Below are 26395 nucleotides of genomic sequence, written 5' to 3'. Positions count from 1 at the left end.
TTTGAGCATTTTTAAGATCTCGGGTTGAATCAGATTTTTTCCCCCTCCTAAAAGTAATTATTATCAACCTGCAAGACTATGTAGGAGATTAGATTTGGCTCCCTTGCTGACAAAAACTTCCGTACTTGGTTCACTATGTCTTAATTGGGTTGTAATAGCTGCTATGAGCCATGTAGCGCTGCTTTCGCAATGCTTTTCATATAAGTGAAGGCATGTGTAAGTTAAAGAAAAAATCCCATTCTTCAGTTCTTGGTCAGTTTCTTTCAACTGAAAACATTCAATGTACCAAGACCGGAAGACTTTCATAAGTAATCTATGGAATGTACCATATATACATTAACAAAAGTATTATACTTTGTGATACACATCATGCAGTTCCATTTTAAGATTTCGAAACTAATTATATGGAAAGAAAAACCAAAATATCCTGTTTGACCATGCGGAACATATGGTCATTGGACATACAACCAGGATTTTTTTGAATACAGTTGTCAATCTGTTATTGTTATCAGAAACCGCCGCTGTGGTTGTCGAGTGGTCATAGTGACGGACTCGCATCACGGGGATCCAGGTTCAAACCCCACTGGCGCCACAGTGTGGTGGTTGGCTGAAGTTGGTTTTCTGTGGTTTCCAACTTCAAGGTGCGAATTCGAGCCGATTAAAAGTCTGTTAAAAAGTCTCGCCGCAGAGAGCAACAGGCAGGCCTACAATGTAACAAATATTCAATCATTACACTTCACTCACAATTTGTAGTATTGATGGCAGCACTGAAATATCAAGCACAACACTAGCTACACACTCAGACTGTTAGGTTCACTCACTTTGTTCCAGACTCTGCCACGAAGCTGGGCTGGAAGAGATCTCGGCAACGGGATAAGTCCGGTGGCAGAGCCGCTGGTGTTCATTCATTGTTATCAGAAACCCTGAATCCCAATGGGATCACATTAAGCGCTGTTGGCTGTACATGTAATTGACAGGTTCAAAAGAATATGGCTGCCGTCCTATTACTTGTCAAAACCATCTAAATTTTTAGACACCAATGCAGTAAAACAATGTCAACATTGAAATTTGTTACATTGAAACCTGTACAAAACCAAACGTCAAGAAACTGAAATAATATTCTGTTCGAAACAGCTTTCTGTCTCGCACAACAACTATGAACTTGTAAAAAACGAAACGTCAAGAAACTGAAGTAATATTCTGTTTTGGACAAGTTTCTGTTTTATAAAGATATTTATCAAAACAATCATTGATGGGACTGTCTTTTTATTCTGTTCAAGACATTCTTGTTGCCCAGAAGAAATTCAAAAACGAAAGAGGAGCAGATGATAGTAGAACAAACACATTCACCTCCACCATGTCTCTCTTACAAGTCTGGGGTTGGGAAGATAAGAATTTTGGGGTGTTCCAATTTAACATTTTTTTCAGGGTCTGTTATGTAATAATCGTATATAAATATTGCAGCTAATGACATCAAGTGTGGACTCTTCCACTTCACGAAAGCATAATATCCTAAGTAGTGGCCAGACTTTGACCATAACATAAATACTTTCCAAAATATATTCAAAAGTGTAATGAAGCATTTGCCTATCTTTAGAAACACTCGTAGTTTCAATAAGATGGAAATAAATATGCTGGGTAATATTTTCGCCTTGAAAATTTGTGGGCAAATTTCCTGTTAGTCCTAGAGAGAAAAGGGCAGTGACTACTAAGTAAAAATTTCAACCAGATGTAAATACAGAAAAATATTTTATTTACAAAAATAATTTCTTGCTATACATATCACAATTTCTCATTGGATAATACATATTTTACTTTTGTGTTTTTCTTTCGGTTTGTTTTGATCATCGAACCAAGATTTTTGCCGTGAGCGCTTTCTTTCATGCTTAACCTTTAGTCCCTGCAATGTACAGAATTCACAGATTTTTTAAAGAACAAAATTATGAACTGATGATTATTTTTACTTCAAAGGTCGGAATAAGAGTGCGATTAACTGGTGACTCTTTATGTACTTTGCTACAAAGAAATACCAATGCTGAACAGTTACTCTCTGCAATTTTCCATTCATTTCAATTTCCAAATTTGTATCAAGAGAATGTAGCCAATTGCAAATAAGTTTTGATGTATTTAATGTAGATCATATTATTCAATTGTGGGGGAGGGGACAGTCAGCGTTTGCTTTCCCCTTTCTTTCATCACTAATAAAATGTGACTGGGTAAAACATTAGTTTCTATGTTCATTTTTATTTTCTAGAGGTTTTTTAAAGATAAAAGTCATCAAGAAAATGCAGCAGGGAATAATTGACAAATACTAAAATGCCTCAAAAAAACTTCAAAATTTTTGCCTCAACCATCAAGTTTCCCTTTGTGGCATGTTCTTGGAAAGTACATAAGTTTTCATATAACCTAGCAGTCGATTCTATCCATATGAAAATACGGGGTGATTATAAAAAAAACTATCCCGACATATGGGCCCCTAACTATCATACCATTCACAGAAACTGAATGAAATTTTGGCATAAGGTATTTTGAGGTATGCGCTCAAGAATGATATGGAAAACAACAGTGTCACTCTAACAGTTACGGTTACAGTGAGAAAATTTCGAAAATATCAAATGGCAACACCAAGTTTTTTGTATTGGAATGCGATCTCCATACTGAAAAACACTAAATAGCGTTAGAATGGCACACGTAGCACGAAAATCCCCGGAGCTAGGCAAGGAAAATTAAAAAGGACTTTGCCGTGCACCAGAGCATTAATGTTCGTTTCATTCGTCACACCGTTTCTTCGGCTGAGATCCCAGCCTGATTAGTCCTCCACAAGGTCATGTGGAAAATTTGCGAAACATAATAAAATGCTTTATTTTATGCTGCTTCTCTGTCCTTATTGGTTGTCCTCACTTTTAGCCTATCTACCGCCGGTGATTTTCATGCTACAGTTGCCGTTCGAACGCTATTTAGGGTTTTTCACAATGGAGATCACATTCCAATACAACAAACTTGGTGTTGCCATTTGATGTTTTCGAAATTTTCTCACTGTAACCGTAACTGCTAGAGTGACACTGTTGTTTTCCATATCATTCTTGAGCGCATACATCAAAATACCTTATGCCAAAATTTCATTCAGTTTCTGTGAATGGTATGATAGTTAGGGGCCCATATGTCGGGATAGTTTTTTATAATCACCCTGTATATATAGTGAGATATTACAATTGAGAGGGATTTAAATACTGTACAATAAAACATCAAATTACCCAATATAATTGGGATAGACCTAATTATAGACCTAATTCCAAAATTTCCAGTTAATCGAATGGCGTCTTCTTTTCATTGAAAATAATAATAAAAAACCACCAAAATTTGTTGCATTCATTTGTAAGTAAAGGGGTTGATTACCTTGTGATGGTGGGTTGGTACTTTCAACTGGATTTCAAGTTGTTCTTTCAGTTTTCTTATCTGCGCTTGTAATTCTTTCTCCCGCTATTCGTAAAAAAAATAAGAACTGAAATTAAATTCATCTAATGATATAATTTCTAATGTCTTGTTTATTATTAGGCTGGAAAGAAAGTAATATTTTTGAGGTAATGCCCATAGGACACATTGCATCGTAGCCAGAAATTTCTTTTGAAGGGGAAACGTATTCGGGAGAGGGGGACCAAAGTGATAGAATAGAGTTAACCATATGTTATTCTGTGAGAATATTTTCAGTTCATCATTGTTGTACCGTATAGAAGCTGAGTAGTAAATCATCAAAACTTGAGTTTAAAAAATTTGCTAATAAACTTGGAGAGTGGAAAAATTTTAAGGAACTCCACACAGAGATAAGCAAATACACAGGTTAAGTTGAATTCTATCATATTTCAACTTCGAAGGGGTGAAGTGCGGTTATTAATGGTGCCAAATTCAAAGCAACATTTCTTGAACCAATTAATTTTGATTAAATATGCAGAAAAAAAATATTAGTGTGTGTGTGAATATTCTTGAAAACTTGAAATTATCTGCTTTAATGGGGAACGCATTATTAACACATTATCTTCCCTTTTTTTCCATCTCGCATACTTACATCTGTACGTCTATCAGCATCATAGTTTTCCACCCTGTCATTTCTCTCAGCGATTTTCTGCTCCAATTGCTTTAGCTTTTCTTCAGCCTTTCTTTTCTCAATCAACAAATCCTCAAGTTCTAACTTGGTTGAACTCTCAGAGTTAGTCTGGCTATCACTGAAAAAAGTTGGATGAAAGTGTAATGTAATGAGTGTGTTTGAATCGCATGTAGTGGGGATATTTTTACCACATATAGTACTGTATTTTCTTTTATATAATCCATGAATTATACATTTAAAAAAAAAAAAATTTAATTTCTTAGCACAGATTAGGCAACTTTCTGTTACATATATATTTCTCGGCAAATTTTTTTCCTGAGATATTGAAGTAAAAATAATTATTCAATAAAATAATTCACAAAACTATTTTTTTTTTATAGATAACAGATAGCTACTGGTGTGAATGAAAGAATTGACATTATTTTCCTTAAAAAAGCCTGTTCAGCAACACTTCCTATTTTTTAAGGTTCACTGTACAGGATAAGGGTAACAACCAGAAATTTTCTTACACAGATCTCACACATCACTGAGGATTACAGTAGGAATAGCACGGAGAATAAAAAAATGATTATTTTCCATATGACTTTGATTATAAAGCATACCTCTTACGACTCGTATCTTTCCCATGAGCTGGACAAATGTTCTCGTTTCTGACGTTTTGTGCGATTATTTGTTGTGTATCAACTGCTTTACCTAAATTTAAAAAATTCTACATGTTACATTTTCTAACTTGTATTTAAAAACAAAAACTCTTGATGTCATAATACACAATATTTGTGGGGGGGGGGGGGGGGGGGAGAAAATCCCTAATCAAGATGTTAATGTGAAGCCTATATATTATATCAAAGATATTCTATGTTTCACCTCAGCAATATAGTTGACATCTGGAAAATGCTTTTCATTTCAAGCTTCTGCCAGTAAATACAAATACAGCCGATGCTCATTGCAATGACCTCGTATTATAGAAACATTCCATTACAATGACCACCACCCATAGGGGGAGATTGACTTGGGAGTCTGGGGGGCACGACGATGATGATGTCAATTCATCTATACATATATACATTAGATCAGTCGACTCCACGTTTGACTCTGGGGAGGCAATGCCCCCCGTATCTCCGCCCATGCCACCACCACCAAATCAGAACATGACTCCCACTCTGTCCCATTACAATGACCGGTAGGATAAGTCCCAAATGCTTTCATACTAGTAATATGTTTACCTTTTAATATATTGACCACCCAATGGAAAGTCTGTTTTTGACGAAATGATATGGGTCATTATAACGAGTGTCGATTGTATCAGAATTTATGTATTTTCATTTGTTAGTTAAACTAGCACATAAATTATTACAGCGGAACCTCGTTACACAACGATACTCATAATGATAAATCCCTCTACAACAATATTTTTTCAAGTCTTGTTCACATATGTCTATACTCTAATGTTAAATTGCTGCCTCTCGAAATATATAACTAATCCCTCTACAACTATATTTTTCTGGTCTGCAGAGCATCGTTATATTGAGGTTTCACTGTATTATATGGGTTTTTTTTTTAATTTCTATTATCTGGATTTTAAAAAAAAATTGTCAGTCATTCATTTTCATAGAATAGTTCCAGGTCATTTCTAATAAATGTTTTGTGAAAGAATAAACACAATTGCATAAAAGTACTTCTACATGCTGAAGTATAATTAAATGCTTGTTAAAGAAAGAGAAGGGGGGAAAGCAAACCTGCTTTGCTGCCACTTTCAGTGTTCACCCATGCAGATGAGGTAGCATGGGCCAATTCATTCTTCAGCCATTCAGGTATCTGCAAAAGTATTAGCAACATTGACCACTGGTACTTTACAGAAGGAAAAAAAAATTCAATACATGTCAAAATAAAATACAGTAATACCTTGGTTTCATTAACTTCGGTAATCATCGGTTTTGGTTAAAATCGAATTTTTTCCACAAAAAATTTGTCTTGGTTTTTTTTTTATTGCCTCAGATTTCGTCGGTGTGCCCACATGACCTTGCTTCTTATTTTCGTTCTCCTGCTCAGAGTAGCGTTGTTTCTCATTGTGTGAGCATCACCCCACGTTTCTAGCCAAAAAATTCCATGGGACCAAAGAAAGTTTCCAGAGCCAGCAACTCTTCAAAGAGGAAGGCCAGGAACACAATCAAGTTGAAGAAGAAAATCATTGAAAATACGAGACCGGCATTAAGATTTCTGAAATTCTGCCGCATGTACAGGAGTTTACCATCCACGATAACTTCCATTATAGCAAAAAAGGAGGCTAATGTAGCAAAAGGCGTGAATGTGCTAATGAAACAGAGATCCCGAACAATTGAAGATGTCGAACAGTTAATTTGGATCAATCAAAAACAGTTGGATGGTGATTCTGTTTTGGAGGCCATCATATGTGGAAAAGCCAGACTGTTGTATACCTATCTTATTAAGGAAATGCCTGGGATGAGTGTGCTATTGTACTTAGTAATGTTAAGGCCAGCAGAGGCTGGTTCGAAAAATTCAAGAGGCACACTGACATACGCAGTATTACTAGGCATGGACAAGTCTGGGGCAGAAAATTTCTGTCCAAATTCAAAGATTACGTAGAAGCTGAAGGATTCATCCCCAAGTCTTCAACTGTGATAAAACTGGCCTCTTTTTGAAGAAAATACCAAAGAAGACATTCATTACACAGGAGAAAAAGGCATTACCAGTACATAAGCCTATGAATGTCTCTAGAACAAATTAATTGGATTTACATTGATTCATATGGAAATAATTGCCTCGGTTTTTGTCGATTTCGCCAATTGTTTTCAGACAAATTATCGACGAAAACTGGAGTATTACTGTACACTGGATCTGTGCATCTATGCAAAAAAGAAGCTAGAATCATTTGAATCAGATTGAATGTGTTTAATTTAAGATTGTACCTACATTATATTGTGTTACATAGTGTTGCGAATTTTAAACTTAATGTATAGCTATGTGAAGCATAGAAAATCCAAATTTTTCAATAATGATAAATTTTATTTTGTCATTATTCTCGGCTGAACATGTTTTTACAAATGCTTTCAGGAAAAGAAATTATTTTTTGTAGGTTTTATGTCTTATATAAAATTATAAAATAGAATTAATTTCGCCATCCTACAGCAGTGTCTACAAAAATTTCTTTTAGTTCTATTTCCTTCTAGATTTAATTGAGTTTCTTAAATAGCATAGCTATAATAATGCATTTAAAATTATTATTTAAATTTCTGTCGCGAAACAAAATTTTCAAGAAGTTCAATAATGCTGCAGCAATAATCATATTAAGTCATTAAATAGCGAAGATCTTGCAAAAGCATAAAAAATCTCTCAAATGAACAAATACATAGTATATGTGCATCAGACCATTCAACTCACAGGACCAAGACTATCTTCATCTGGTATTTCTGAGATTTTATCTACAGTACCACATTCCTTCGTGGGACTATTATTCAGCTTAACATTTCCATCAGCAGACTTTGGTGGTCTGTTTGAATAGGGAATTGGAGCAGTTGTATCCACAAGAAGATAAAGTTGCAGGCTAAAGCAATACAAATTTGCCAATTTGACTATTTCGCCCCTTGCAATTTGAGCAGGTGAAGCATACAGCCTATAACAAAAATTTTCATTAAAGTAGAGCTTAAACTATGAAATAGTTTTTAATTAATAATTTCAAATACACATTATTGAAAGTTTTAGAAATCTGAATGATATTATGAAATACTGAGATAGAGAAGTATTTTATTTGTGATTAATGAAGTATCAATCATACCATATTCATTTATTTTTCACAGCTTGCTCTTATTTAGCATACTTATTGTTGATTTTTTCTTAGGTTTTTCAAATATATGGAAAAAATACATATAAAATTTATCAATTCAAAATTCATTTGAAATACTTTCTCTAATTAAAATATAACAGTTTTTGAAAGGAACATTAATAATTTTGATTCAAATATATGGCGTTATTTTGGGAATGAAATATAATTTTAAAAAAATCTAACAAATTTATCAACGTTTGTTATCAACTCACGCAAGTATTTCTTGTGGGTGGAGAACAACATCTTTTCGACCAGTGCATGAATCTACCAATTTATCCCTAATTTCTGCAATGTTCAAAAGAGTTCATGAACATGATGAGAAAAAGCATGAGATTCAAAATGGTTTTAAAATAACCCACACACTTAAATAAGTTGCAACTATACCTCTAACAATCATACGTGCAAACTCAGAGCTTTTACCGATATAACTACACTATTAATCTTGGCCTATTTTGAACTGTGTGGCTTAGAGGTTGAATCATATCTATTTTTGTTTGCTACGTTAGAAAATAAAGAATCTAATTACATTTAAATTTCTGAATATGGTCTTGTTAGTCATAATACCTTCAAAGAACAAATTATGCACCTATTCACTGCCAGAGTAATTAGAATTGCACAATGTTTATTCTGAGACTTTATACCATAGTCTGAGATCAAAAAATGAGTAGGTAATTTGGCTACATTTTGCCTGCATTTAGCGATCATCAATGGATATAAAAATTAAATCAAATATTAGTGTGGATAGATGCATAATGAAAACTCTGATGAAGGGAATGTCATATATATACAAATACAACACCACAACACACAAAATGCCGAACAAAGTGGCTGTCTTGTTTTATATATATTTATATATATATAAAACACAATTTATCTGTATAAAAACCTTCAAGCACTAGAAAATGAATTACCTTTTGGGTTAGATAAGACAATTGAATGAATGACGTTATTTGAACCCAAAATTGCAAAAAGAACCACGGCTATATGCGTTTCAGAACTATAGGAAGCTCCTTCATCAGTAGCAAAAACAAAACAACATAAGAAAAATAACGAAAAATACTCCTTACAGCGGGAGTTCCTTGCTGTTGTAGACAAAAGAGTCAAATTCAAAAAAGAGTTTCTTTTATTTTTCTACTGATGAAGGAGCTTCCTATAGTTCTGAGACGTGTATAGCCGTGGTTCCTTTTTGCAATTTTGGGTTCAAATAACGTCGTTCATTCAATTGCCTTCAAGCACTACACAATAACAAGCATGCAGAATGCATAGTATGCCAATTAGTAAATCTACCCTCTTCATTGGAGTTTGCAGATTGACATCGTGGCTTTTTTGATGCCGATAGAGGAGGAACACCATGCTCAGAATCTGGTGTCTTCACCTGGATAATTGGGGAATCTGGTCCAACTCTTTCAATTTCTCTCATCAATGGAGAATTACTTTCACCTACAAATCAAGATTGTAAGAGAAACTTCAATCTTAAAAAAACCAACAGAATTCAAAAGCATGAAAGAGTAAAATCTATATGGATGATCATGGATGCTTAAAGCAAAAATTAAATTGCAGCCATGCTCTTACACAGTAACAATTTCGACTATAATTACTTAATTTTCATTCTGAATGTAGAAATAATTATTTACGATGCATTGAGCAACCAAAATATACAATAAAAATAAAAAATTTACCTATTTTAATTACTTCAGAGACAGAAGTTTCACTAATTTCAGATACAAATTCTGTTGCATCAACAGAATTTTCCCGCTGGATTTTTTTCTTATTTTTCTTGGCGTTATTAACTGGATAATCCATGGAGAGAACCTGCCTACTTCCCCAGAAGTAAATCACATTTTCTGCTGTGCCTGCAACCGTAAAAGTGTCACCACATTGCACCATCTACCAAATGCAAAAAAAAAATCTGTTTGCTCAAGTTTATAGCATTCAGGTTCAAAATGAAAATAGGATTTTTTTTTCAAATTATTAATTTTCTTGCAAAATTCAAGCCACTGCAAGTGCATGAAAAACTGCAAAATTTAATGTGGTTAAATAAATATAAGGCACTGAATTATTATCATTTTGCAATATATTTAGTGCAGTAGAACTCTGATTACATGGGAGCCTCAATTTACCAAGCTGCAGGTTATCCAAGGTACTTTACATCATAGGTGCTAGAACTTGGGGACAGACTGTTTGCAAGGCCGTCTTAAGGGCATCATAGGCTCCTCATTTGCCTTAAATAATTAATGAATATACAATGCAAAGCACCACTCCCTCTCCTGCAAGGATTTGAGGTTCATATGTGTATACAACTTGCAACTTTCAGCCCCCTCAACAATTTCTTCATTCCAGTGCCTCTGTTTTAGATAGATTGATTTTAAAAAAAAGAGGCATAGTAAAATGGTGAACAAAACTCTTACCATAGCAACAAACTGACTCACCTGAAGCATCTAATGAGAGCTTTATGAGCTGTGTGAAAGTAGAGGGTGATTCAGTAGACATTGAATGACCATTTTTAAAATTTTGTGAAATAATTTACTTGATGGAAATTTATAGTATTTCCATTTGATCTTTCTATCACATCATACAGTAATTTAAAATAATTTCTGTGCAAACATAATTTCCGCCCCACTTGCATCTTTATTTAACCTTAAAATCTAATAGTAAGGATCTTATAAGCAGAGGTAGGTCTAGCTCACATGGGTTCAGATAACACTGTATTAATATTTTTTTAAAAACCAAGTAAGTTTTTGCATAGTTCAAATTTTTCATACGGTCTTTATATGCTTTTGAGAAAGCAAAAGAAGAACTGAACAAATTTGAACTCACCGTAATTGTTCTGTCTGCCATACATTTCACTATAGATGGCTGAGCATGAGATCTCAGATTTCCACGACCTAACTGACCGCTTTTGTTGCTTCCAAATGTTATAATTTTTCCCGGCTCAACTAGAACAGCTGTATGCGTTGCTCCCATGGACACAGACACCACTTGCTGACGCAACCAATGCAACTTGACCGGAACCAATTGTTTTTCGACTTCTGTCTGGAAAAATCAATTATCACTCAAGTAAGTATAAGTTAATATCAGGAGAGAAATACAAAACATTTGGGCAATTACCTTGGAAAGAAAGAATGTTTGTTCTATAATCAGTTCTATAATCTATAATAATCTATGTTCTATAACCTTCTATAATCAGATGTTAAATTTATTTTCCTCTATAATTAATAAAATGTCCACATCAAATACAAATGGGAAATAATTTTAATTTTTTCCACAACATATTGAGCTTGTAGCACTGCCAGGAAATAGGGATAAAAAACACATCTATCATTTCATACTTTAAATACATCTCTACATATTAAACAAATACAAGGCCACAGCAGGCAAAATTCTCAACGAGGTGGCTAAAAAATAAAGATGCCTATAACAAATATGGATGTTATATTTATATATAAAATACAGCAATCCAATTAAAAGTGCAATTATAAAAACTATATATATATACACACATGATAAAATATTATGCGATGCCTATAAAAATTATTTATGATTATCTTATTCTAAGTATGGATAGCATCTCGATTTACTCCAACATGTTTATCGTATTTCTTTTCAAGTGTGTCAATTGTGTTAGAATTCACTCTACCCCTTACTATTCTATTTATTCACAACCCTATTAGAAAAAAATTCCCTCTGACATTGCAACCTAGAGTTGTCCCTTACCAACTGAAACTGGTGTCCCCTTGTCAAAGCAATGGATTGACAGTGTGCAATTCATGGTCAAATGGACATATAAATCTTTGAATATTCCAGGGTTGACTTATTTAATTTTATCTAGTTTTCATAAGTAAGAATGTTAGATAAATAAATAATAATTAACCAATTTTTTTTGCATTATATCATATTTTTAACAAATGCAATCTATGATATTTTGAAACGTCTTTTCTCCTTTGAGAAACATTAGTAAAAATTTTGAAAGATTGGTGCATCTTCATGTTCAGTAGGCCCCTTAGACATATTTTTTTAATAATCATATCTAATTAATCATGATGGAAGTACATCGCATATAAAAAAATAGGCTTGTGTCTATTGCATTCTTGCCTTGTTAATAAAATGTTTCATTTGAGACAGAAATCCTCTTTGTTCATTCAATCCCAACTTGTTGAAATCATTCCTCCCACAAGCAAACAGAGCTCCAGTATCAGTAACAAACATAGTCCCATCATGACCACAATATGATCTGATTGCACGTATATCACTCAGAAACTTCACTTCTGTGGGTGAGCAACTAGATAAAGAAAAAAAGGGTACGTGTCTAAAGAATGAACTTCATATTCGTGCACACGATTCTTGTCTCAGTTTAATATATCAAATGTTTTTCAAGAAATTTCAGTGTAACTTCTCATGTGTCTAACATTTAAATATCGAAAATTTTCCTAGTCTAATTGAAGAGTTTTAGAAATTAACTAAAAAAATAATCAAATAAAACAGAATTCAAAAACTTAATGATGTGCATCATTAAAATAAAAAAGACCATCTTAATAACAATGAAACTAAGTTAATATGAGATGTCAATAAAAAGATGAAACCTTGAATAAAAGTGTTTCTTCTTCAAAGGAAAATGTTCATTGCTGCAGTCATTTGAATCCTATAAACGTGTATGTAGCATAAACATGAGTTGATGTTTATGTTATTTGCCTGTTATCATGTCAGTTTCAAATTCAGTTTTGACACAACAGCTATCTCCCTAGTAGGTTTACAAAGAATTTTCTGAAAATCACTAGTATATTATGTGTATTAGTTGGGTTAGAGGCTTAACCTTTTCACTGGATTGCACTCCCAGTGAATTTGAATTTACATTCTCACATCTCTTTAAATAATCATATCATGAAACATTTTTTTAGGTGTCACTCATAAAACTGTTAAAAACCAAAATTGTTTTTTGCCCCTGGTTAAAACCATTAGTCTATATACATTAACAAAAGAATTTTTTTTTAAATTGACTTTTAAAAAAAAATTCTGAAATGTTCATCTTTCGATATCTAAAGTTACAGAAATCTAAAATTTTCCTCTAAATTTTTTATATTGATAATATAAACCACAAAACATCAGTACCAAAAGAAAAATAACATAAAAAATACCATTCTTCTTCAGTTCCTGTCCCGAGTCTCCCACCTGATCCACATCCCCAAGAATATGCTTCTCCTTCTCCTCCCACAACAACAACATGCTGAGGACCACAACTGACGTTGCAGACGTCAACACTGGAAGTGGAAAAATTATCACAGGATTCAACATAACACAAATGATTCACATCCAAAAGTAATAATTATGTATAAAATAATGAAAATGAATGTTTTTCTTAAGACAAAGTACTGCACGGGAAAAAACAACATTATTTCTTGAAGATGAGCTACTTTGGCACCTAAGCAGCACCGAAAATAATAAATAAGCCACACCTTTAGTTATACCCCCATAAAATTTTTGTTTAAGGACCAAACACATTAACTAACTTTCAAATATAGTAAATCTAGCAACATTCTATATTTAATTTGTTCCTCTTAAGAATTTAACATCATTACTGATCATTATCACTTGAAATACAGCTCATTATACTGTCATCATAAACAACAAGGAAAACTCAAAAAGAAGAATACTCAATGTTGAACATGTAGTCCATTAAATAACAAAAACTAAAAGCAAGTGAAATGTTCGTTATGATTTCAGATTAGACTGGACTTAAAAATGCTTTACAAATAAAATCCGAATTTTAAACTACTGTTTTATATAATATATACGAAAATTGGCTGCATGAAGAGATATTGATGTTTCAGGAAAGAAAAATTGCCCTCACGAAGACTCGAACTTCTGTCTCTCATTTGCTGGACAAATTCTCTACCTTTCCTAAAACATCAATATCTCCTCATGCAGCCACTTTTCTATATATATTGTATTAACAAATGAGAGTGACGTCTCTCTGCATATCATTTTATAGCGGACAGACTAACCTGAGCAACTTTTCAATCAACTTGGGTTTTACGCACAGGTTCCAATCTCCATGCCCAAGACATCCATGAGAACCATCACCACACGTCATGACAATTCCATTATCACTAGCAAATATGCTGAAACCCTCTCCTGCACATATCCTATTCATAAGAGGTGATACTTTATGTATTACAAGAATCCAACTATATGCAACTCAATGAGCTCATTATAATTGGAAATAAACATTAAAAATTCACCAAAAAATTTTGTAACAGGTATTCGTTACATGAGATGAGTTGCATATGTCTAATAGAAAAAATTGTTAAAGCAATTGTTGCACCTTAATTTGATTTATTCTATGTTAAAATCCTTCAGCTGGAAAACTAAAACAATTTAAGAAGTGCTTGGATTAAATGAATAGAAAGTTTAATAAATGCAGATAATTTTTAAATGCTTTTTCTCAGATGGAAAAAATTATATTAATGACAAACACTTCCATTAAAAAAATGCTAATCGAGGTGATTGTTCATCAGGATTAAAAATGTATAAATAACTGAAAAAAACTCTGTTTAGTTTATGAAATAAACAGTGTGGGGTACCTTGAAATATTTTTACCCTTCAAAGCCTCTACACATGTAGGCACATCCTGCCAGGTTTCTAGTTTCCCATGACCAAGCTGACCTTTTCGACCATCACCCCATGTATAAACCATCAGCTCTGATGTCAGAACAACCATGTGTGTAGAACTAAGTGCTACCTGAATTGGGGACAGAAAATAATAGCTCTATAATCATATTGAGCTAAAACAGATGTAAATGTATCTGGATGAGTTTTAAATGATTAAAAAAATTAATTTTAAAATTTTAGTTCAGGCTTTATATATATATATATATATATACACACACACACAATAGAATATAGTTTTACCTCTTTGACTTTACTTGTTGGCGGAAGAGCAATGGGAATGAGCGAAAGAGCCACTTGATGCATCTTTACATCATATAAAACAGACCTGAAGATCACAGGGAAAATGTTATTCAGAAGGGAACTTTTTTTATAAAAAAAAAACCTAGGAAATTAAAAATAAGCTCTCTGTTGAATTAGCTCTTTTGTTGAATGAAAAAAAAAACCATAATATTTGGAGAAAAACAAAAATATATAAATCAGAACCTTTATACTTCGGTAAATATTTGCCTTAAGTTTTCTTATAAAAAATCGTATTATCGTATTGGGTTTCTATGTTGAATAACATTACTTTGTTCTGATACATTCACAAACTTTATATTGATGTATTGATGCTGAAAAGGAATGCCTGAAAACAGCAGTAATTAAAGATAATTTTGAAAACAGAAATTTCTTATATACATACAATCACTTATATATTTTACAAAAAGTGTATTGCAAATTCTTTATGAAGTACGATATTTGAGACAAAAAACATATATTTAATGATACTCAATGGACTGGAGAAATATATCATTATAAAGAAGTTATCATTATAGATGGAATATATTAATACTATGAAAAGTTCATCGGGACCAGAGAATTTTGCCGTTATATGGGGTACCATTATCACATAAATTTTCACTTTTAGATAATGAAAAGCTCTTTCACTAAAGAGCTTCAAAAATTTAAGAAAGAAACGTGAATAACTAAAACAATGGTTAGATTCTGGTTAGATAAAATCAGATTTAATGTGTTATCACTTACCTTAAAGGTAGCTTTGCAGAGCTGAAATGAAAAATTTATAAGGCTAAAATTTATAAATAACATATCATAAATGATCACAACAAAATATTATTGAACTTCAGAGAGAAAAAAGTGGTGTAAAAATTTTTCCCCTTGATTCTTACTTTTTCCAATTTGGAGGCTGTCCTTGAAAGTTAAATTCCATTGAAATCTCACCATCATCATATTCTTTGACATTAGATGCATCTTCATAGAGATTCATCAACTTAGCCAAAATAGATAATATTAATGAGGGTCATTTATTTTTTTAATGAAAATGTGAATGATAATAAATAGACATTATAAATCTATGTATATATATGTAAAATTGATTTTCTGTGCGTGTGTGTCTATGTGAGTGTATGTTCTCTATACAAATCTACAATTTCAGATCGATCGTCCATAAATTTTGCATATATACCAAACGGGGCACATTTTGAATGATAGGCAAATTTGAAAGTTTGCCAGAGCATGGCAAATACCCGAAATGGGCAAAAAATTGTCGGGCAACAATGGTTTTTGGGTCTCAATAATCACTTTTGTAATGTTTACTTTGGTTATTGCGGTTCCCTAGGCAATGCATTTCAGACATGCATAAGCTTTTACAATGGTTTGTCACTCCTTTAATGATGCCAGTATTATGCATGATAGTTTATATGCCTTTATAATAGTTTGTCACTTTTTCAATCCTCTCAGTAATTGAAGAAAACCTGGGCAGCGCCAGGTATTATAGCTAGTAGTAAATAAATAGTAAATAATATAAACCTAAATATCAGTATATTTCTATTTTCTATGTTTGAAGTCAAGCATATTCATAATACTGCATGAAAAATTCAAACGGAATGTCCCACCCAATAACTCATGGGAAGTAGAATAATACTTTCTATGATTTATACAGAACACAATTTTTTTTTAACAGGCAGAACTAAATTACTTTCGAAACATCCAATTAATAGTTTTAGACTTTTTAATAGTAAAGGCTTTTTTTGCTTTTTGAAACTAATCATTATTTTTATCCAAGTTTCTTTAGACTCCATATGCATCTAAAAAACCAAAAGTCAGTTACAAAACAACTTTCAAATCTCAAAAGTTAATCCATTTCATCTATATATCATATCATCATAGTTTATTACATTTAAAGAAGCCTTCATTTAACCTCAGAATACTAACTATAAAAAGGCTGATAAATATGCATGTTAACTGCCTATACCTCTACATTTCAGAGACGTAGAGTTAGTATTCTAGGCTTAACAGTACTTGAAATGTAAAAAATAAATCCTACATATGTATATGTTGTTTGTACACATATAATGTTTGTGCATGCCGAATAGATAAATAGTGTGTATGTATATGAATACAATATATGCGGTGTAAATTTACGCAGCTCGCGAATTTACTAAGCTGAGCTTATCAGGGTTTAAGCATAATTACAGTTTATCTGTTCAATCAAACATATTCATAATAAAATTCATGTAGTATTATGATTCTAAAAGGTCTGATAGCTGATGGGGATGAATCACACAATTGTCTTATAACAAAATGAACAATGGTAATTCTATTATATATTACCAATCACAAGAAATCAATTATTTAAAACATTTTAAAAAGGATTATTGTCTGTAAGGCCGGGATTAAACTGTAAACGTTTTATAATTAACTTCAACAGAAGTCCTTTTATAAAACTTGAAAAATGCAACCACAATAAGAGTATCAGTTACATTTGAGTGAATGTAACCAATAAGATTATTGGTTGCTTTTTTCAAGTTTTATAGTAGAACTTTTATCAAACTTTTATAGTGCAATCCTGGCTTAGTATAAAAAATTATGTTCTATTTATATTTTTATTTCAGAATTCAAACTTAAGGAGTAATTATGAAGAAAAAATTATGTATTACACAAAAAGGGAATGAAAAAAAACTAATATTGCAAAGTTCACATACCTCTGGTAACCTAGACTCCAGAATCTCAGAAGCAGATGGTCGGAAATCAGGATCCCTCTGTAAGAGCTCTCCAATGAGCTGCTTAAAGCCATAAGAATAATTTCCTTTCACAGGAGCGAATTGGCCCTTGAATTAATGAATAGTAGAAGTGCTTGCTTAATAAGAATTGTGTAAAAATAAAAAAATAATATACTCTGAGTGAAATAATATAATTATATAATGTAATAAATGTGATAATTATAATCTACAACTTGGACCTTGCATAAGTAAGTAATTAACATTATATATATATATATATATATATATACGAGACACATTTCATAGAATAAATTATATATGCCTAATCATGATTCTAAACATAAAAAAAAAGAGCTTCAGGTTTAAAAAAACATTATTTATTCTTTTTATGAAGGAATTTAAATGCAATTATATGCACATATTCTATATATATCAAGAAAGGATCATATACAACTTTCCTGTATACCTTGACAATTTTGTTGACAAGAGCAGGGAGGTTAGAACCTTCGAATGTTTTCTGCTGACAAGCCATCTCATATAGTATGCATCCCAAGGCCCAAATATCAGATTTTTGGTTGTACAACTTGCCTTCACACTATATAAGGGGAATGAAATATGTGTCACTTGTTTTACACTTGATGCAGACAAAATGAACAAAATAATTGGCCTTGCATATTCAGTGTACTTGGCAGTGAAGTTTGATGATAAGAGTAATTTTGTATCACAGAATATACAGGGTGATTCAAAACTCAACGTACAAACTTGTAGGGGAGGTAAAAACCTTAAAAACAAAGCAGAATCACATAGGAATGTAAGACCAGAAACCCCAACTTGATCAGCTGGAAAATAAACAAAGATGCAGAAATGACAAGCCAATAATGGGTGGAAAAACTCTTTATTTAGTGATACTTTACATGGTAAGACCTTTAAGGACTTGTTAAACTTAACATGTACACATACTGTCCTCACATAAAGTATCACTGAATAAAAAGTTTTTCTACCCATTATTGGCTTGTCACTTCTGCATCTTCATTTATCCTCCAGCTGATTAGGTTGGAGTTTCCAGTCATGCATCCCTATGTGATTCTGTTTTGGTTTTGTTTTTTCTACCTCCCCTAAAAGTTTGTACATTGAGTTTTGAATCACCCTGTATAGAATATGATACTAAAAAACTATATTATTACCATCTCTGGACTGATATAATATGGTGTCCCAACGACAGTAAGTGCACCGCCTTGGAAAGTAGTGAGCATCTTTGAAATTCCGAAATCTCCTACTTTTATTACACCTTCCTTTGTGAGAAAGATATTGGCAGTCTTGAGATCCCTAAAATAAAGGTGGGCAAATATATAACTAAGCAATGGAAGAAAAAATATAAGTTCTTGTACGCATCTTCCTATGTTAGATAGCATAGTTCTTTGTTCATCAAACAAAATCACAATAAAAGCCTAAAAACATATTTGTTTCTTAACACAAATTCATAAGTTTTGTAAACTGATTGAGAATTTTTTCTAACAACGTTGACACCTTTCATTCTTGTTTATGAGCTTATTTTATCCTCATACCTATAAGAAATAGTATGCTCATTATTTTATTTAAAAGTGATAAATTGATATAAGTTAATGTGAGATAATGAAAGTATAATTCATCAATCAATAGGTTTCACTTTAATAGGATTTTACATACTATGTGCCCTGTTTGGTTCAACAACTAGAGAGCAAAGATGCTCTCTAGTTGTTGAACAATCATTCCAATATATTTTATCCAGACTCACCTATGGAGGATATTATGCTCGTGCATGTGCTTTATGGCAAGAACAATCTGTTTGAATAGGAGTAGTGTCTCTTTTTCATCTAAAGAAGATCTGAGTTGAGACAGGTACTGTGCCAAATTCCTACATTAAATACAAGAAAAATTTATCACCATATAATCAGCATACAAACTCCAGAATATTTCAAAAAGATCTACATTCAAATATACACACTGCTGGGGTTTATTAATCTGTGACTGATGTTCCAGAATTAATATACTTCGATGAGAGGTCAATCACACTACTCATCGGTAAAATGGCTTATAAGTTTTTTTATCATCATTATATGTTTAATAAATATTGGTTAATACATTTGCATCCTTCCTAAATTCATATCAATAAAGACACTAATTTTTACATAAAGTACAAATGTAAGTACAAAAATTTGAACAAAAGTACAACTCAAAATTTGCGGCTTATTATGCTTACAGAAACAAATGAGTTGATAACTGTCTACAGATGAGTTTGCAATAAGAAAGTTGCTTCATTAAATCAAAAAGAAATTGTTATAAAGAAATAATTTTTCATGTGCAATGGAAATGTTAGCATTCCAGGGAAAATTGCATTATATATTAAAGTTTGCTTTATATAAATACTCTATTATACATCTATCCTCTATTTTATAAACAATTTTTTTTTAAAGTCTTCTTCATTTTACAAAATTCTAGTTGTAAACCAGATTATAAACATTTGTGCATACCCGCCATCTGCATACTCCATTTCAATCATGAGTACACCATCTTCTTCGAAACTGTCATGGTAGCTAATAATATTTTCATGATTCAACATTGACAATACATCAACCTGCGAATGCAGGAAAAATAAAAATTATTTTTATTGTTTTTTTAAATCACTTGCATCCTTTTGAGTAAAGAGATTTGACGCATTAAAATACTTCTAGAAATACCAATGAAAAAAAGACTTCATTAACATTCATATAAATTATCAGGTGCTTTGCTTCTGAAAAAATAAAAATTCTGGGTAATAAAAATGAGGGGAGGGGGAAATTAATATAAGACTCTTTTGATTTTTACACAAAATATTCACCTCATTGATAGCAAGCTGTCTTTCACTAGCTGTCAAATCATGCATATTTATTTTCTTTACAATCACCAAAGTGTCATTTTTCTTTTTGCGATACAAAACTGCAGTTCCAAAAGCACCTGCAAAAACAAATTCAAGAAAATGTAAAATTTCAAAATTGAAACCTTACAACTGCCTGTAACACAAATAACACATGTGCCACAACTTTATTTTTCATAACAGTAAGTAAACATATTTGTAAATGTTAATAAAAGTATATTGAATAATATTGAATTTCGATTCAAAAAATCAATTTTTAGGGGAAAAATTAGTGATTTGTATTTCATTTTTGATTCAATAAATGGGCCTACAGTTGATGAAATACAAATTCCATGCGTGTTTGAATGAAGCATATATTATGAGCTAAATAAGGCAACAATGTTTTAATTAGGAGAAGTTGCAAAAGTAAATATATGTTGAACATCTATGCAAACCTATTGCAAACAAAATAATAATTTTGAGGATCATCTATTGCATGGATGCACGAACTTAAGCCGCCTACTACTACTTAACCGTGCATGCACCTCGTACACATTCCTCTACGGCAGCGGTTCTCAACCGGTGCTCCGCGGAGCCCTTGGGGCTCCATGTGCACTTCCCAGGGGCTCCGCAGCAGCTTTAAGAAAGTAAAATAAATTAGTAAATTTGATTAATAAATAAAAAAAGAGGTCTGAAGGGTTTCCACCATATAAGTTATATACAAGAAATTGCTCCTCGAGCCAAACAGGGCTCCGCCATAGAAATTGTATGTTGGAAAGGGATACGCGAGTCAGAATAGGTTGAGAACCGCTGCTCTACAGAATTTATAACAAATTGGTACATGCGGAAATGTACGTGCATGTGTCGTGAACCTGATATGAAGTTTGTTTTTGTGTGATGCTTGTTATGTGTATGCCTCTGAGGTCAATTTTTCTAACTATGAGTGAAGTGTAATGATTGAATAATTGTTCCAATGTAGGTCTGTTGTTCTCTGTTGCAAGCCTTTTTAATGGGGAGATCAGCTTGCATTCGCACCTCAAAGTTTGGAACCGTAAACTTAAGCCTGTAAAGTTATTTTTTAAAAAAAGAAATATTACTTTGAAGCATACTTTGGGATGTGCAGTTAAATGTAATATGTATTCACGATAGGATTATATAATGCATTACTGATTGTGGTTCAATGATAATCATGCAAAAAGTACCTCAGCACAAATTAAACATGATCAAATTAATTTTATCAGGGTTTTTCATTGATATTTGGCCAGTGAATCAAAAAGTTTGTGCACCCATGATCTATTGTATATACCTTTGCCAACAGTCCTAACTAATTCATACCCGTCAAGATTCTGAGTCTGACTTTGCATCGAAGAATTCAGAAAATCCTCCAGTTTTTCTTTGATAAAATATAGCTCTCCAACAAATCTGGAGAAGAAAAATAAGGACAAAATGCACAAACACACCACCACAAATGAAATTTTAATTCAGAATAAACACGCACATTCGATTTCTTTCCATTTATATTACACTCTCTAAGTGCATACTGCATTTTTTTTATCCACATGTTCATAGTGTAAATCTGACATTCTGGTCAGTGTTCGGGTGTTTATGTCACACCGTGTAAAGTGTGTTTGCAATATAAATTTTTATATTAAAGAGCTATGTCACCATAATTTTAAAATAAAGTGCATAATACGCAAATTTAATTGAGCAATTTTACTGAATTTCATAAATAATAATTGGATATTTGCTTCCATTCCTATATCCATTAAGAGACATTTGACTGTATTATTTTTTTCACCTAAAAAAACAAAATGCTTAAATTTTTTTTATTAAAAAATCAATGGAATCAAACTACATAAATGCAAAGTTTACTCACAGAAGCTTCTTATCTGACTGGGAGTTATTTAACGATATTTCTGGGCCATATAAATCTCTAGAGACACCAACTGGACACTATGAAATAGATAATAGAACTGCTGATTTAAATATTATTAAAACTATTAACTAACTGAGAGAAAAATAAAAATCTCAGTTTTTTTTAAGATACCAAATGAAACTGCAGAATTGTCTTTCATTTTAATTTTTCCTCTGTTGGGAATAATATAAATTATAACACCTTCAGGTACAAATAGACCCTCAGGTTAACACACAAAAACATCGGCTATGTCAAGTAGAAAAAAATTAACTAATACATTTGATCTCGTTCAAAATTTTTATCAGATACCTTACTGCAATAATTGAAGATTTAATAAGCTGTTTTTGGTTTTGTATAACTCAGCGTAAAATTGGAACTGAAAATTTTTTCGACTAAAGAAATAGTCATCTCATTATACAGGTTAGTCCAGAATTCTTGATCTTTTTGAAAAAAAATACTAAAAAAAACTACCAAAGGTATTAAAAGTTTTTTTTTTTTTCAAGATTAAGTTTTTTTTTACTTTACTGAAAAATTTCTATAGTGCACACATGCACACGCACACCTTTAGCAACATGAAGGATGCCACACACATACACGCACACAAGCCCCTGTATAGCATTTCTTGCCGTATTATTTGCAACATGGGTGTTACAAAGAAAGGAAGTAAAAAAAAGACTGCAACTTTTCCTTTCAAATGCTTTAAACTGTCTGTCTCTTTCTTTAACAGCTTTTTTTACATATTTTTTCGAAACAGGTCCAGACTTCTGGATCCACCAGAATTTATTACAAGTACAGATATGGAAAAATAAAAAATCCATTTTTTGCAACACCCATGTTGCAAATATCGCAAGAAATGCTATTTCAGCTTTACATCCTTCGCAACACTAATGGAACGCATGCAAAAATTTTGTAATAATTTAAAAAATTTTTGAAACTTTTTTCAAATGGCTCAAATCGTTTGTCTCCATCTTTGATAGTTTATATATATATATATATATATTTTTTTTAAAGAGGTCAAGACTTCTGGACCACCCTGTATATACTTAATGGAGGAGTTAAAAGTGTAAATTGAAATAATAAAATAATGAAAAAATTGAATAATATACTTAAATCATCGTAATAATATATTTAAAAACTACAAATGAGAATAAAGCATACTTACTCCAATAATTTTTGTTAAAATGTGTGATATCCTAAAAAGTTCATTCTCATCTTTAATTGAGCAATCAAAAAAGTCGATTCTGGAACCAATGAGAGAAGTATCCATGAACGTAGACGACAGACATGCAAAAAATTCCCTCAAACAGTGATTTTGTTCCAGGGTGCTGGTAGAGATGACCTGAAACAGATAAATTAAAAAGTAAATGGTTGTAAATACAGTAGAACCTCTCTGTCTCGAAACCTAAAGCACTGAAAAAATTTCAAGATAGAGAATTTTCAAGAAATAGATTCTTTACAGAGATAAAGTAAATTTACCGCCAAAATGGCAGAAATTTGAATTAAGAAGGTTACATACATTACAGAATACATTATTTGAAATATGAACTCTTTTGAAATAGGGAATAAAGAAGTTTCGAAATACAGAAGAAGTATACTTCAGTTTTTCAGTTTCAATGATCAAAATAAAAAATATATAAAAATACACTTTCGAGCCATACAATTAGACTTTTCTATCATCACAGAGGCAATTTACTACCCTCCTAATGCCAAAGAGGTGGCTGCATCAAAACGTTAAAAGAGTAGGAGTTTTTATTACATACGAAATTGAAGTTCCTTAAAGCTATTTTGAAAAAGAATTAGAAAACAATAAAACAATAACAATAACAATAATGATAATAAGATAAGCCATGATAATAAGATACATGGAAAATAATTTAAATTACGTACAACTTTTCCCACTTGAGCAAAATGCATTTCTGTTTCTGAGCCGTGAAGGATGAATGCTACAGTTTCCACCTTGATCCCTCCTAACTCAGCGATTATCGATGCTTAAAATAAAATATAAATAAGAAAAACTATAATATATATATATATAATGAAAAACTGAAAAACTCTCATAAGTGCAGATAAAAAAAGGTTAAACACCATTAACATGAATCCAAACAAATTATTTCACACACACAGTGATAGGGAAATTCATTGTATCCAATATATATATATATATTTTATAGTTCTTCATAACTAATCTTTTTACTTGTCTTTTGACTGTTCTAAACATATGCTATGTTAAGCGGTATTTAAGGTTATGCACTTTTATGGAGAATGAGATTTGTTCATTTTTTTCGTGAACAAAAATTTCCATAGACAGCCATGCATGCGTGCGTGCGTGTGTCCAACTTGTAATTTATATATATTTTTATCTCTAAATTTATTGTGGCAGGAGGCAAGTGCTATAGCAAGTGATACAAAGTACTGTTGGTTCTCTTGCATGTGAAGCAATGTTTTCTTTGTGACAACATCCTAAAACTGTCTTCCTAGAACAGGTTTCTCGCATCGCATGAACCAAATAGGTTCATTTGATGTCAGCACAAAAATGTAACTTTATCATGCTATGTATTCGTGTTTTTTCAAGACCCGTTTTCGTAGGAGAAGGTTTTTGCACCACGTATAACATGGATCACTCTCGCACATCATGTGTCCACTCACCAACAGGAAAAGCAATACAAATGTTTTCCTACAGGGTGCAGGACAAGCTCTACATCAGGCGTGATTGGCCGACTGGTTTTGAAGAATGAGACGGCGCTGCACGTTTCGCCGATCTTGTCTGCATTTTTGTTGCATTCTCACAAAAATGGAATACTTGAGCTTGAATTGAGATAGATGACAGAGATAAGCTGATGTGCCATGCTGGAGAAAACACAAATGCATAGAGTGTTAAAGTTACATGTTTCTGCCAATGTGAAATGGTCCCATTCGTTTCATGTGCCACAAAAAAAAACCTGTGCCTATGAAAATACCGCTTTAGCATGGAGCATCAGCTGTTCTGTCATCTGCATATCTCCATTCAAGCGTTAGATTCTTGTGAGCACAACAAAGATGCAGAGAAGATCTGCGAAAGACGTGCTGTATGATATCTTTGAGTCGTCTAGAACCAGTCAACCAATCACGCCTGACATAGAGTGCTGGAGTAAGGCGTCTTGCACTCTGTAGGAAAACAGTCGTACTGATTTTCCTATTGGCGAGTGAACAGTGTGTTGCAACAGGCAATTTACAAAAAACCTGCCCTTAGCAAAACAGGGCTGCATCATAAGCTTGATAATTGTCTAAATATTTTCAAGTGTTCGAATTAATCCATTAAAAGATTAAAATGAAAACAGTTCTCATCAAGCAGATCTTAAAATGATTTTATTGTGAATGGTTCGCACTTAAGTTGATTCAAGACCTGGAATTATTTTAATATTTTTCTCATCTTTTTATTAAAATGCAAAAATAAAGTGAAAGAAAAACACGCGTTTCGTACCTAATATATCATCCAGTGAACATTTATTATAACTGTAGATCGTTGTTTTAACATTTTTCCTTATTGTGTTTGACATTAGAGCACAATTTTTGTTATCATCGGACATCACAAGCAATCTATGAAATGTTTTGTTGTGTTCAGATGCCATTTTTTCTTCAGGTGATGGCGAAGATTTCGTTGTATTGATAACGAAACTTTATTGATTTACACTAAAACATTCATTTCCCATGTAAACAACATTAGTCATCCGCCATATTGAACACGCTTATCAACATCGACCCGTTTCTATGGTAACTCTCATGTACTTGACTGTCATGTCATTAGATAGGGATTTATAGAAATGAGCGATAATAGTTTATCTAACTGTAATAAGATTCATGGTATGTCCAATCTCAATTTTTTCAGAAAAATGACGTATTTAATTTTATAGAAAAGCTCTAAATTCCTCATATGCACCATAAAAAGTTGAAATTCTCACTCTGAAGTATTTGACGAATCGATGTGAAGCTTTTAAATAATGTGATTTAAGAAGCTGTTTGT

The 26395-nt window shown here is 32.3% G+C and overlaps 1 protein-coding gene across 1 annotated transcript; it reads right to left on the bottom strand.

Moving 5' to 3' along the window:
- Window positions 1–1733: 1733 nt before the first annotated feature.
- LOC149079852 (serine/threonine-protein kinase Nek8-like) lies at window positions 1734–26124 on the bottom strand. The gene is made up of 28 exons (XM_089240363.1): window positions 25856–26124; window positions 24283–24383; window positions 23558–23734; window positions 22357–22433; window positions 21787–21902; window positions 20466–20581; window positions 20119–20222; window positions 19383–19502; window positions 18793–18934; window positions 18075–18203; window positions 17591–17716; window positions 15776–15876; window positions 15633–15653; window positions 14850–14934; window positions 14522–14679; window positions 13943–14083; window positions 13076–13198; window positions 12036–12222; window positions 10761–10976; window positions 9623–9830; window positions 9231–9383; window positions 8156–8228; window positions 7502–7733; window positions 5839–5917; window positions 4705–4795; window positions 4064–4220; window positions 3397–3480; window positions 1734–1900 (listed from the first exon to the last, which is right to left on the bottom strand). Exons 1-28 carry the CDS (start codon window positions 26001–26003, stop codon window positions 1793–1795), a joined length of 3573 nt encoding a protein of 1190 aa, XP_089096489.1. The 5' UTR covers window positions 26004–26124; the 3' UTR covers window positions 1734–1792.
- Window positions 26125–26395: the final 271 nt, after the last annotated feature.

Source organism: Pholcus phalangioides, unplaced genomic scaffold (genome assembly GCF_987345545.1).
Source record: "Pholcus phalangioides strain wild (caught in Gottingen) unplaced genomic scaffold, Ppha-v1.0 ptg000012l_1, whole genome shotgun sequence".
NCBI classification, from domain to species: Eukaryota; Metazoa; Arthropoda; class Arachnida; order Araneae; family Pholcidae; genus Pholcus; species Pholcus phalangioides.
Note: the sequence above shows the minus strand (reverse complement) of the source record. Positions and strands in the feature narration are given on the sequence as shown.